Source organism: Schistocerca nitens, chromosome 4, assembly GCF_023898315.1.
Source record: "Schistocerca nitens isolate TAMUIC-IGC-003100 chromosome 4, iqSchNite1.1, whole genome shotgun sequence".
NCBI lineage: Eukaryota > Metazoa > Arthropoda > Insecta > Orthoptera > Acrididae > Schistocerca > Schistocerca nitens.
This window is the reverse complement of record NC_064617.1, coordinates 225397068-225410779: the sequence shown is the minus strand read 5'-3', so window position 1 is coordinate 225410779 and position 13712 is coordinate 225397068. Positions and strand designations below refer to the sequence as shown.

The 13712-nt window shown below is 44.0% G+C and overlaps 1 protein-coding gene across 1 annotated transcript in view; it reads right to left on the bottom strand.

Moving 5' to 3' along the window:
* The window catches only part of LOC126252778 (zinc finger protein Helios-like), a 73823-nt gene that overhangs the window by 13561 nt on the left and 46550 nt on the right, over window positions 1-13712 (bottom strand). Inside the window, exon 4 of the mRNA XM_049953707.1 lies at window positions 6106-6414. Coding sequence (XP_049809664.1) covers window positions 6106-6414 — 309 coding nt within the window. The remainder of the gene's footprint in view (window positions 1-6105; window positions 6415-13712) is intronic.

Sequence of the window (13712 nt, the reverse complement as noted above, 5' to 3'; positions counted from 1 at the left end):
TTCATGACTGCTGCAAGTCTGCTTAGGTTCTGGATTCTGCAGGGTAGCTGGAGGGAGTTTCTGAGTGTATGGTAGATGTAATATGTCTGCAAGGCAGGGTTTGTCGGCCATGAAGGGTTTTGGGAGAGGTCTGATGGGGTCTTGCAGTGGCAATGGATAGTAGTACAAGGTGTGAGTATGAGGTGAACAGATTGCATAGTTTTATGAGGTAGCATTGTGCATGCTGCTCTAGTGCAGGAATTTGGGATTACAGAGTATGAGAATTTTATGAACAGAAAGGAGGTAGTGTAGGACTGATATGGTTTTGTGAGACTAGTTTAATGAGGGCTATGGGCTGATAGCTTTCAAATAGAGGTCATTTGTAGAGGGAGGGGATGCAGCTGATGGTAAGGCCATTTGGAGGCATCCCATGAGCTACACAATGCAGGAGCAGTATATGGGACTGGGTTCTGGTTAGGGGTAGGAAGACATTTCAGTATTGGTGCAGATGGAAGGTGCAAGGACACATAATGGGAAAAAAAAGTAAAAATATATAACACCACCTAAAACATGTGGGAAAGTCACTAAAAGGACAAAATGGATGAATTATAGTGAAAGAAAATGAAATCTGATTAAGTAGGATCTTCAGTGAAAACCAAAAGTGAAACAATAAATACAAAGTTGGTAATTTAATGGGGTACATGTTAGTGGGTGGATATATGTGAAGAGAGGGGGCAGCTGGTATAATTGGATAACTGCATTAGGCAGTACAGGAAAAAACATGAAAATTCCTGAGGGTGAATGGAGGTAGTGGGATTAATTTGTAAGGCCAAGGATAATTATACTGGCAGGAAGAATGTGGAACACAATGGGTAGGACCTACAATCTATGGGGGCATGTAGCCCTGTGTTGTGCATGTTCAAGACAGTTGATGCAGGATGACTTGGAAGTCAGCGTTTCACAGGCTGCATTTTAAGCAGTGGAAAGCATGTTCAGTTTGAAAGATGGCAATAAAGCACAGGAAAATAGAGAGAGAAAAGGACAGGCACAGAGTAACGTAATGTGATACAGAACAGTAACAAAGGGAACAGCACTGGGTTTGGGATAGAAGGCAAACTGTTAGGCAAAATCAAACAATGGGAAGTTTAGAATGAACTTTCCATTGTTTAACGAGTATTTTAATACTTCCTGATAGAATTTATTATTACTGTTCTACCTGGACACCCCCTAATCTCCATTTTTGAAATTGCAGTTTTTCCAGTCCTGGAGATGCTACATTAGCCTATTCAGAACTCTGACATTTTACATGAGGACCACAGATAAAATACGAAGTCTAGTCACAAGTAATAATTGTGTCTAAGAATTTCTCATCGCAGTCAAGTCGCAAGTAATAATTGTGTCTAAGAATTTCTCATCATAATGATTAATGGAAAATCTCATATAAAGATGTGAAACAAATACTAACAAAGAGATAGAGGGGCTGGCCAGTACTTACCTCAGCTCAATACAACCGATAGATACACATAAAACAGAACCGAAAATTTACGTTCCTAGCTTTCGGAACAAATGTTCCTTCATCGGGGAGGAGAGAGGGGAAAGAAAGGGAAGAAGGGAAAGGAGATTCAGTTAATCACAACCCAGGTTATGAAGCAACAGGGAAAGGAAAATAGGGAGGGTAGCAAGGATGGAGGCATGGTTGTCAGAGGGAAGCCAAAGATATTCTACTGTAAGTACTGTGCCAGCTTCAGACCAAAGAGGATGCATACAGAAGTAAAGAGGTATATAGTATAAAGATAAACACAACTATGTAGGATGAAAAGATGCGTGAATGGCTAAAGAGGAAAGGGAAAGAGGAGAAGACTGAAGAGTAAATGGGAGTGAGGTTGTTTAACGTAGGTTCAGTCCAGGGGGATGGCGGGATGAAAGGATGTGTTGGAGTGCAAGTTCCCATCTCCGCAGTTCAGAGGGACTGGTGTTGGGTGGGAGAAGCCAAATGGCACATTCGGTGTAGCAGGTTCCTAGGTCCCTAGAATTATGCTGGAGGGCATGCTCCGCTACTGGGTATTGGGCATCTCCTAGGCGGACAGTTCGTCTGTATCCGTTCATGCGCTCAGCCAGTTTAGTTGCTGTCATGCCGATGTAAAAGGCTGTGCAGTGCAGGCATGTCAGTTGATAAATGACATGTGTAGTTTCACATGTGGCCCTGCCTTGAATTGTGTATGTTTTACCAGTAGTGGGGCTGGAGTAGGTGGTTGTGGGGGGATGCATGGGGCAGGTTTTGCAGCGGGGTCGGTTACAGGGGTAGGAACCGCTGGGTAGAGAAGGTAGTCTGGGAATATTGTAGGGTTTAACAAGGATGTTACGGAGGTTAGGGGGGCGACGAAAGGCAACTCTGGGTGGTGTGGGGAGAATTTTGTCAAGGGATGATCTCATTTCAGGGGTTGACTTGAGAAAGTCATATCCCTGGCGGAGTAATTTGTTGATGTTTTCGAGGCCAGGATAATATTGGGTGACAAGGGGGACGCTTCTGTGTGGTCTGGGGGTAGGAACATTGTTGTTGGACGGGAAGGAATGTATTGCTCGGGAAATCTGTTTGTGGACAAGGTCTGCAGGATAGTTGCGGGAGAGGAAAGCACTGGTTAGGTTATTGGTGTAATTGTTGAGGGATTCGTCACTGGAGCAGATACGTTTGCCATGAATACCTAGGCTGTAGGGAAGGGAGCATTTGATGTGGAAAGGATGGCAGCTATCAAAGTGAAGGTACTGTTGTTTGTTTGTGGGTTTGATATGGACAGAGGTGTGGATGTGAGCTTCAACAAGATGAAGGTCAACATCCACGAAGGTGGCTTGGGTTTTGGAGAAGGACCAGGTGAAATTCAGATTCGAAAAGGAGTTGAGGTTATGGAGGAAATTGAGGAGTGTTTCTTCACCATGGGTCCATATCACAAAGATGTCATCTATAAATCTATACCAGGCCAGGGGAAGCAGCTGTTGGGTCTTCAGGAAAGCCTCCTCCATGCGGCCCATGAAGAGGTTGGCATAGGACGGAGCCATCCTGGTTCCCATGGCCGTTCCCCTGATTTGTTTGTAGGTCTGGCCTTCAAAAGTGAAGTAATTATGGGTGAGGATGAAGTTGGTAAGTGTGATAAGGAACGAGGTTTTTGGAAGATTTTCGGGTGGGCGTTGGGAGAGGTAGTGCTCAAGGGCAGAGAGACCATGGGTATGTGGGATGTTTGTGTAAAGGGATGTAGTATCTATGGTGACAAGAAAGGTTTCAGGTGGGAGACGAGTGGGAATGGATTTGAGGCGTTCTAGGAAGTGGTTGGTGTCTTTGATGTAGGATGGGAGTCTGCGGGTGATAGGTTGGAGGTGCTGGTCTACCAGAGCTGAGATACGTTCGGTTGGGGCTTTGAAGCCTGCTACAATGGGACGGCCAGGTTGGTTCTCTTTGTGGATTTTGGGTAATACGTAGAAGGTAGGGGTACGTGGCTCAGGTGGAGTGAGTAAGTCTATGGAAGCCGTTGTGAGGCCTTGTGAGGGACCTTGGATTTTTAGGATTTTTTGCAGCTCAGTCTGGATGGAGGGAATGGGATTCTGGGTAACAGCTTTGTAGGTTGAGGTGTCGGAGAGTTGACGCAGTCCTTCTGCCACATACTCCACACGGTCAAGTACAACAGTTGTGGAGCCTTTATCCGCCGGGACGATGACAATAGAGCGGTCTATTTTCAGCTCCTTAATGGCACGGGATTCAGCTGGGGTGATGTTGGGGGTTGTCGGGATGTTCTTCAAGAATGACTGGGAGGCAACACTGGATGTGAGGAATTCCTGAAATGTCTGCAAGGGATGGTTTTGGGGGAGGGGAGGAGGATCCCTTTGAGAAGGCAGTCGGAACTGTTCTAGACAGGGTTCAACACTGGGTCTAGTATTTGGGGGCTGTGTTTGGGTAGTGAAGTGATATTTCCAGTTGAGGTTCCGGGTGAATGAGAGGAGATCTTTAACCAGGGCAGTGTGGTTGAATTTAGGCGTGGGGCTAAAGGTTAAGCCTTTTGATAGAACAGATGTCTCTGGAGGAGAGAGGGATCTGGATGAGAGGTTTAGAACTGAATTGGGACTGGTGATATGTGGCATTTGACTGTGGTTATAGTTGAGATTTGGTCTGTGTGGGGTGTGTGCTGGGATGGGGAGATTGAGTAGGGTGGCTAGGCTAGGTTTGTTGGCTATGAGGGGGGTTTGTTGAAGGTTCTGTTGTGGTTGGTGTTTATGAGGGATAGGGAGAGGGACCCCACTTCTTAGGTGTTGCACTAGCACTGTGGATAGTTTTTTCAGGTCGTGTGTGGCATGGAACTCAAGTCTGCAACTGGCTTCTAGGATGATGTTCCTGAGTGTGTTCTCCAAGCAAGGGTTCGAGAGGTGGAGGACTTTGAAGAGAGATAGGAGCTGTTGGGAGTGGTGGTTACATGAAGTAGTGTAGAGATTCAGGACAAGTTGGGTAAGGGCTAAGGATTGAAGGTTCTGGAAGTCCAGGAGAGACTGGTGGACGGAGGAATTGCACCCGGAGATGGGAACTACTGGTAAAACATACACAATTCAAGGCAGGGCCACATTTGAAACTATACATGTCATTTATCAACTGACATGCCTGCACTGCACAGCCTTTTACATCGGCATGACAACAACTAAACTGGCTGAGTGCATGAACGGACACAGATGAACTGTCCGCCTAGGAGATGCCCAATACCCAGTAGCGGAGCATGCCCTCCAGCATAATTCTAGGGACCTAGGAACCTGCTACACCGTATGTGCCACTTGGCTTCTCCCACCCAACACCAGTCCCTCTGAACTGCGGAGATGGGAACTTGCACTCCAACACATCCTTTCATCCTGCCATCCCCCTGGACTGAACCTACGTTAAACAACCTCACTCCCATTTACTCTTCAGTCTTCTCCTCTTTCCCTTTCCTCTTTAGCCATTCACGCATCTTTTCATCCTACATAGTTGTGTTTATCTTTATACTATATACCTCTTTACTTCTGTATGCATCCTCTTTGGTCTGAAGCTGGCACAGTACTTACAGTAGAATATCTTTGGCTTCCCTCTGACAACCATGCCTCCATCCTTGCTACCCTTCCTATTTTCCTTTCCCTGTTGCTTCATAACCTGGGTTGTGAGTAACTGAATCTCCTTTCCCTTCTTCCCTTTCTTTCCCCTCTCTCCTCCCCGATGAAGGAACATTTGTTCCGAAAGCTAGGAACGTAAATTTTCGGTTCTGTTTTATGTGTATCTATCGGCTGTACTGAGCTGAGGTAAGTACTGGCCAGCCCCTCTATCTCTTTGTTAATTTCTCATCATACTCAATCATGAATAACAAGTACTGATTATGGGACTCAACTATTCATTTGCTCCTGTATCAGGGCATTTGGAACATGCCTTGCACTCAGTTTCTTATTGTCTTCTCATAAGATCCACAAAACCACTGGTTTGGGGATGTCTAGCATTTCTCTTACCTCCGATTTTTCTGATCCAAGTTCTCATTGGCTGACCACCTTGTTCACCATCCCTCACTGTCTTCTGACTGTCACAAAACATTTGTGGCATTTAGTAACAGTTATCCTACTTAGTACCAACACACTGAACACTGTCTGAATCAGTTCAACTCTTCTTGTTGTTGGAAGCTCAACTTTGCAGCAATGGTCTGTTGCTAAATCCAATGTTTGTCTTCCTTCTCCATCTCAAAGTCACATACATACACAAACCAGGTTATACAAGACATCCAAATGCCTATCAGTATGGCTGTTCGAAATGGTGCAAGCTACAAAGTTCAAAAGTTGTGTGATAAATAAGGTTAATAGGAAGGCTGCAAAGAAATCAGTGCTGGGAAATTATCGAGAGCACTGTGTACAGTCATCAGGATTAGTGCAAGAAACTACCCAAAGTACAATTTCCACTTCATGACAGCGCACATACAATAGGTTTCCCTGAACATTGTGCAACAAAAATAAAAAAAAATATTTTCTTTAACTTTGAATGAAGAATCACTGTGGAAACCAATTAAGTGATTTACATAACATTTAGCATGCATGTGACTGAGATGTTTAAATGCTAGAACTGAAAGCATTGGAGCTTACCTTTACAAGACTTGGAATGCCAGTTGAAGATGCAGACTGGAAGTGCATCTGCCCATCAGGTGTTGTTGTGCTTAGATTGACAGGCAGTGGCCCAGGATCAGTAGCTGACACTGGCTCTTGCTTGATGGGAATAAGTGAAATGGATGGTGCCACAGCCACACTTTCTGCATCTTTTCCATTATGACTACTGGATGGTGCATTGGAGTTGGAGTCTGCTGAATGTGGTGATCCAGGACATGGGCAGTCTCCATTAAGATGCTGGGATGATGATTGACTTTCAGAGACTGACTGGGACAAAGGCTGCTCACACTGCAAGAATAAACTCAGTTTTTGATATGTCATTATTGTTTGAGGTGGAAATAGGACAGAAAGTCATATACTCTCACAACATAAAAAGTATTGAACAAATCAGACAAAGAAATTATAAATCACATTAATATCTTTTGAATTTATTATTGCCACAACAAAAATAACTAAGGCTATCTTTTCCATTATAGCTATATTATGAAAAAGGGGAACACATTCTGAAAATAATTACAATCAACACACTTAAGCAAATAAATCTGCACTTCATATATAATTAGAATTGCTTTCCAGGTTAAGCAATAAAAATATTATGTAGACTTGTGACAAAATATCCTGGAATTCTCACATTTACAAATCAGCACATGTTCTATTTCAACGTCAGTTATGGCTAATGATAAATGTTAGTTTCCAGTAAAATGTGATATACATTATTTCCATCTGATCTTTGAATCACAGTCTATGTTACAAAACAAATTCCTTAACTTGGTACATAAATTTTCAATAAGCTGCCCACATGCGTACACCAGGAATTATGAAACTGCAAAAATTCCAAAATAAAATATAACTGTATACTTATTGGACATCTCTTCTACACATTATGAATATCTGCAAAACCACATTAACATTTCAGGAAACAATATTCATTGGAAACTAACCTCCACTCACACAATAGACAGTAAATGTTACATTTCAACAGTATTTGATGCAGACCTACTCATAAAGTAATTGTTAAGAATATAATACATCTGCATCTGCATCTACATACATACTCTTTATGGCGCCTGGCACTACTGGTCATTTTCTTTTCTGTCCCAGTCGTAAACAAAGCAATGGAAATATGACCATCAATATGCCTTCATACTAGCCCTAGTCTCTCTAATCTTATCTTCACTGTCTTTATGTGGAATGTACACTGGTGGCAGTAAAACTGTTCTTCAGTCAGCATCAAATGACAGTTCTCTAAATTTTCTCAATAGTGCTCCTTGAAAAGAACATCGCCTTCCCTCCAGTGATTTCCATCTGAGTTCCCGAAGCATCTCTGTGATACCTTCTGTTGTTCAAACCTATTGGTAAAAAATCTAGCAGCCTGCCTCTGAATTACTTCAATGTCTTCCTTTAATCCTACCCGATGCAGCTCCCAAACACTTAAACAGTACTCTATGTGAGACGCTAATTTACAGCTATTTCAGATATAAATATATGTGAAGACTGCAAGATAATTACATATTATTAAACAAATGCAGAAGAATGTATTTTTGTCCAATAATCAATATAATTTGCCAATTTTACTAAGATCACGATAAGAAAAACTTGCAATTTCACCCTTGGAATTTGTTTTCAAATTTCACCTGGAAATGTTAATGATGATGTTGAATGTGCCAGCATTACTGGCCAACTGTAGTTGGTTTGTGTTTCCATGTGTGTGCATAGTGATTGTACATACTTTTAAACAGTGATCATTCTTGTTCCTTTAGTAGAAGTAACTTCTGGGGTGCCACTGGAAAGTGTGATGGACCCTCACTGTTCATGTTGTAAATCAGCATGGCAGACAATATTAACAGTATACTTAGACTTGTTGCAGATAATGCAGTTATCCACAAAGAAGTACAAAATGGTACACAGATTGGCAACATGCTTTAAATATTCAGAAATGTAAAACTGGACACTTCACAAAACACAAAAACATAGTATAACAACAGTATCACTGAGTCACAACTGGAATCAGTCAACTCATGCAAATGTCTGGGAATAACAATGTGTGCTGATATAAAATGGAATGTTCAAATAAGCTCAATAGCAAGTGAAGTATGTGGCAAATTTTGGTTCATTGGTAGGATACTGGAAAACTGTAGTTATTCTACAAAGCAGATTGCTTATAAAACACATGTGCAACCCACCTTAGAATATTGCTCAAATGTGAGAGGGGCCTTAACAAATATGACAAGCACAGGATACTGAATGTATACAAAGAAGAGCATAATGGAATTGCTAAAAAACTGAACTGGGAAACACTAGAAGACAGATGTTAACTATCCTGCAAAATTCTATTTACAAAGTTTCAAGAACGAATATTCATTAAGGAATCTAGAAATATACTACAGTCTCCTACATATCACTCCTATAGATACTACAAAGACAAGAATAGACTAAGTAAAGAGCACACAGAGGCATTTAAACACTTATTCTTCCTGCACTCCATGTGCAAATGGAACAGGAAGAAACCTTTATATGTGGAGCAATTGTTAGTACCCTCTGCCATGTATTCACAGTGCTTTACAGCATTACAAATGTGGATGTAATTTTGCACACAGTTCAAAGGCAGGCCATTAAATTTTGTACCACAAGATGCATTTGACATCGAGGAAAAGAGCACACCTGGAGACTAATCATTAAATGTGTTTAACTCTTGAATGAGGCCTGGTAAATCAGACCCAAGAATCTGACAATAATCATGGTCACTACCTCCAACAGTAATGATGATTCTGTAGGTTCAATTCCACAAAAAAATGCAGCCTAATAATCCCATACAGAAACAGGCAGCTACTGACATTTTACAAGAGTGTCAAATCAAATCTTATGAATGATGATCTGAAAAAAAGTAGCTGCAATGGTCTGAGAAAACTGATTGTTAATGAGGTTGTGACTGCTTTTTCTAAATGTCCTGTATGTGACCTAATTTTCTTTACAGAAAGAACTATTATGGAACACATGTACTTGGATGCTGGTTAAATCCACAACCAATGTTAGAGTAGGACAAGAGTTCATTTTCAAAAAAAAAGGTGACCCATTACACTGATATAAGAATGTCAGGAACATCTAAACATACTGGTGGAAGCACAATCAATTAGTTATACATCTGCCACAGACATCTTCTGCACATGACCTTTCCAGCCACCAATTTATTTAAGGTGTGGTTTATTCCCCTGGAGTTACATACATCCCTTCACTTCTAGTAAAAATGTCACAAAGTCAGATCCATTACTACAACCACTGACAACAACACACAAAAACACTGCAAGAGGAATCCCTATTCTGATGGATATCAGCATTGTTATTGCATGATATTTCAAAAAAATTGACTCGTTATCTTCAACAGGTGCTACCTAAGACTGCTAGTTGAGTGGAATGGATCCAGTGTTTGTATCCACACTCTTCCCCCTCCCATCATTGGTTCCAGGTATTCCCTCTTTGGTCCAGAGTGCCTGTCCGTGGGGTGGCACTCCTGTTTTCAGTTTGCAGCTAGTTCCAGGTGTTCTCTGTGCGGTCTGCTACCACTAGAAACATTTTTAGGCACTTCCTCTGTAGTTCGATGTGCAAGGCCAAGCACTCGTATTTCATCTTTAGTCCCATGCACACATCTGTACAATGGCTTTCCATTTTTGATCTGGTGTAGTTTTATGTGTTCCCTTTGCAATCCACTTCCACTAGAAGCATCTTGCAACACTCCATCTTTGGTCCAATATGCCTGCTGCTTATCTGGAGTTTCCTTCCAATGTCCACACCCTCATTCTCCATTTTGTTGAGTTCTGCTGCTGCTACTGGTGTCCCATTGCATTTTCAGAAACTCCAGAGCAGGATTCCAGGCTCTACCAAGTAGATACCCAGTGCCCTGATTCAGAAATTTTCTTTCACCTTTATCACTATAGTGTCTCATATACCAATGTCTCAGTATCTGGAGGCCTGTGCCAGAACCCTCATTTAATTATTGTTCATGGAATGGTTGAACTCCAGACAATGTTCAGCAATGGTTGGTTGGTTGGTTTAAAAGAGGGGGAAGGAACCAAACTGCAAGATCGTCAGTCTCTTGTTCCGAATAAAACAATGCCACAAGGGTGAGAATAAAACAAGTGAGACTGACAACACAAAACGGAGAGAATGGAAAAACCACAAGAATGACGGAATGGCAACAAATACTCAAATGGACAAAAGGGGAGAAGAAAACCACAGAAACGCAGGAAACAGGTAGAAGAGATTAAAATGAGAAAACAGATTACCATGGCTGGCTGACCACGAGAATAAAAAGGAGAAGCCAGCCCACTCTGTAACACATTAAAACCTCCACACTAAAAGCACTATGGTGGAGGACACAGAGGGAGAAAGGACATGCACTAAAACTTAGATCAAATGATAAAACTGACCCTCATGAATAAAACATAAAACTAAATCATCCGATGAGGTGTTGTCAGATAAAATTAGCGGCAACGAGTCCAGTAACCGAAGATTCTGTCGCAGGGCAGTCAAAGTGGGATAGTGTACCAGAATATGGACCACTGTCAATTGGGCGCAGCATCGACACTGAGGTGGGTCTCCATGGTGCAGGAGATAGCCGTGGGTCGCCAAAGTGTGGTCAATGTGGAGCCGACAGAGAATGACAAGAGTCCCTGCGAGAGGCACGCATGGAGGACTGTCACACATTCATAGTCTCCCTAATGGCACGCAGTTTGTTGTGCGTACTGAGACTATGCCATTCCATCTACTAAAGCCGAAAAGCCTGGCGGCATAAAAATGAACTCAGGTCAGTTATTGGAATTCCGATCTCCATAAGTGGCTTCCGTGTAGCCTGCTTGGCCAGCCTGTCACCAAGTTAGTTGCCTGGGATTCCGACATGTCCTGGGGTCCACACAAACACCACTGAAAGACTGGACCATTCCAGGGCATAGAAGAACTCCTGGATGGTCACAACCAAAGGATGATGAGGGTAGCACTGGTTGATAGCTTGTAGGCTGCTCAAGGAGTCAGTACAAAGAAGAAACAACTCCCCAGGGCAGGAATGGATGTGCCCAAGAGCACGAGATATAGCCACCAGCTGTGCAGTGAAAACACTGCAGCCATTGGGCAAGGAATGCTGTTCAATATGTACTCCATGGAAATACATGAAGCTGACATGACCATCAGCCATCGAGCCATTGGTGTAAACCACTTCATGGCCTCGGTACATGTCAAGAATTGAGAGGAAGTGACAGTGAAGAGCCGCGGGGTGAACTGAGCTCTTTGGGCCATGCGAAAGGTCCAGGTGAAGCCGGGGCCTAGGTGTACATTATGGAGGTGTACATGAATGGACCTTGAGTATAGGTGGTAAAGGCAAGGACTCCAGTTCAGATAGAAGGGATCAGACGCGAACTGCAATTGTAAGCCCTGACCTGGATTGCCGATGCGGGAGATGAACTGCCATGGGTGGGAAAAGGAGACGGTAATTTGGAAGCACAGGAGAACTATGAAAATGTGAAATGTAACTGGCGAGCAGTTGCACATGCCTGACCAGCAATGGAGGGACTCCAGCCTCCGTCAGGACGTTGGTCACCGGACTCGTGCTAAAAGCTCCCGTCCCTAGTCGAATGCCACAGTGGTGCACTGGGTTGAGTAAATGCAATGCTGAGGGCGCTGCTGAACCATAAACCAGACTCCCATAGTCAAGGTAGGATTCAACAAGGGCTCTGTAGAGCTGCAGCAGCGTAGAGCGATCTGCACCCCAGTTGGTGTTGCTCAGGCAGCGGAGGGCATTGAGGTGCTGCCAGCACTTCCGCTTAAGCTGACGAAGGTGAGAAAGCCAAGTCAATCGGACATCGAAAACCAGTCCTAAAAATCGATATGTCTCCACTATAGTGAGGGGATCGTCAGTAAGGTAAAGTTCTGGTTCCGGATGAATGGTACAATGCCGACAGAAGTGCATAACACACGACTCTGGGGCCGAAAACTGGAAAACGTGGATGGCTCCCTGTAGGCACCGCTCAGCAACACCAGTACTAGTGGAGCAGTACGAAATGCAGAAGCATCTGCATACATAGAAGATGAGACAGAGGGCCCTACAGCTGCTGCTAGACCATTAATGGTCACTAAAAATAGCGATACACTCAATACAGAGCCCTGTGGGACCCCATTCTCCTGGATATGGGAGGAACTATGGGAGGCACCAACTTGGACATGGAAAGTATGAAACGACAGGAAATTCTGGATAAAAATCGGGAGTGGGCCTCCGAGACCCCACTCGTATAATGTGGCAAGGATATGATGTCGCCACATGGTGTCATAGGCTTTTCATAAATCTAAAAGATGTCAACAAGGTGTTGGCATCTGGAAAAGGCTGTTTGGTTGACAGACTCGAGGTACACAAGATTATCAGTGGTAGAGTGACCCATGCGGAAACTGCGCTGGCATGGAGCCAGTAGGCCACGTGACTCCAGGCTCTGTCTCAGGCTGATACTGATCTTCGGCCGGACATGGCTGCTTGTCCTGTTCCAGAGGTTGCCCCTCAGTCTGCAAGATCCGGGCGGCCGCAGAGGGTGGGCTTACTGGTAGTTGGGAGCTCCAATGTCAGGCGCATAATGGGGCCCCTTAGGGATATGGCAGCAAGAGAGGGAAAGAAAACCAATGTGCACTCTGTGTGCATACCAGGGGGAGTCATTCCAGATGTGGAAAGGGTCCTTCCAGATGCCATGAAGGGTACAGGGTGCACCCATCTGCAGGTGGTCGCTCATGTTGGCACCAACGATGTGTGTCGCTATGGATCGGAGGAAATCCTCTCTGGCTTCCGGCAGCTATCTGATTTGGTGAAGACTGCCAGTCTCGCTAGCAGGATGAAAGCAGAGCTCACCATCTGCAGCATCGTCGACAGGACTGACTGCGGACCTTTGGTACAGAGCCGAGTGGAGGGTCTGAATCAGAGGCTGAGACGGTTCTGTGACCGTGTGGGCTGCAAATTCCTCGACTTGCGCCATAGGGTGGTGGGGTTTCGGGTTCAGCTTGATAGGTCAGGAGTCCACTACACGCAGCAAGCGGCTACATGGGTAGCAGGGGTTGTGTGGCATGAACTGGGCGGTTTTTTAGGTTAGATGGCCTCGTGCAAGTACAGAAAGGGCAGCAGCCTCAAAGGGTGTGGGGCAAAGTCAGGACGTGCGGGGGCCAAGCAGCAATCGGTATTGTAATTGTAAAGTACCGAAACTTCAAGCGCTGATAGAAAGCACCGAAGCTGAAATCGTTATAGGTACAGAAAGCTGGCTGGGCGAAGCCAGAGATAAATTCTGCCGAAATTTTTACAAAGGCACAGACGGTGTTTAGAAAGGATACATTACATGCAACCGGTGGTGGCGTGTTTGTTGCTGTTAGTAGTAGTTTATCCTGTAGTGAAGTAGAAGTGGATAGTTCCTGTGAATTATTATGGGTGGAGGTTACACTCAACAACCGAGCTAGGTTAATAGTTGGCTCCTTTTACCGACCTCCCGACTCAGCAGCATTAGTGGCAGAACAACTGTGAGAAAAATCGGAATACATTTCACATAAATTTTCTCAACATATTATAGTCT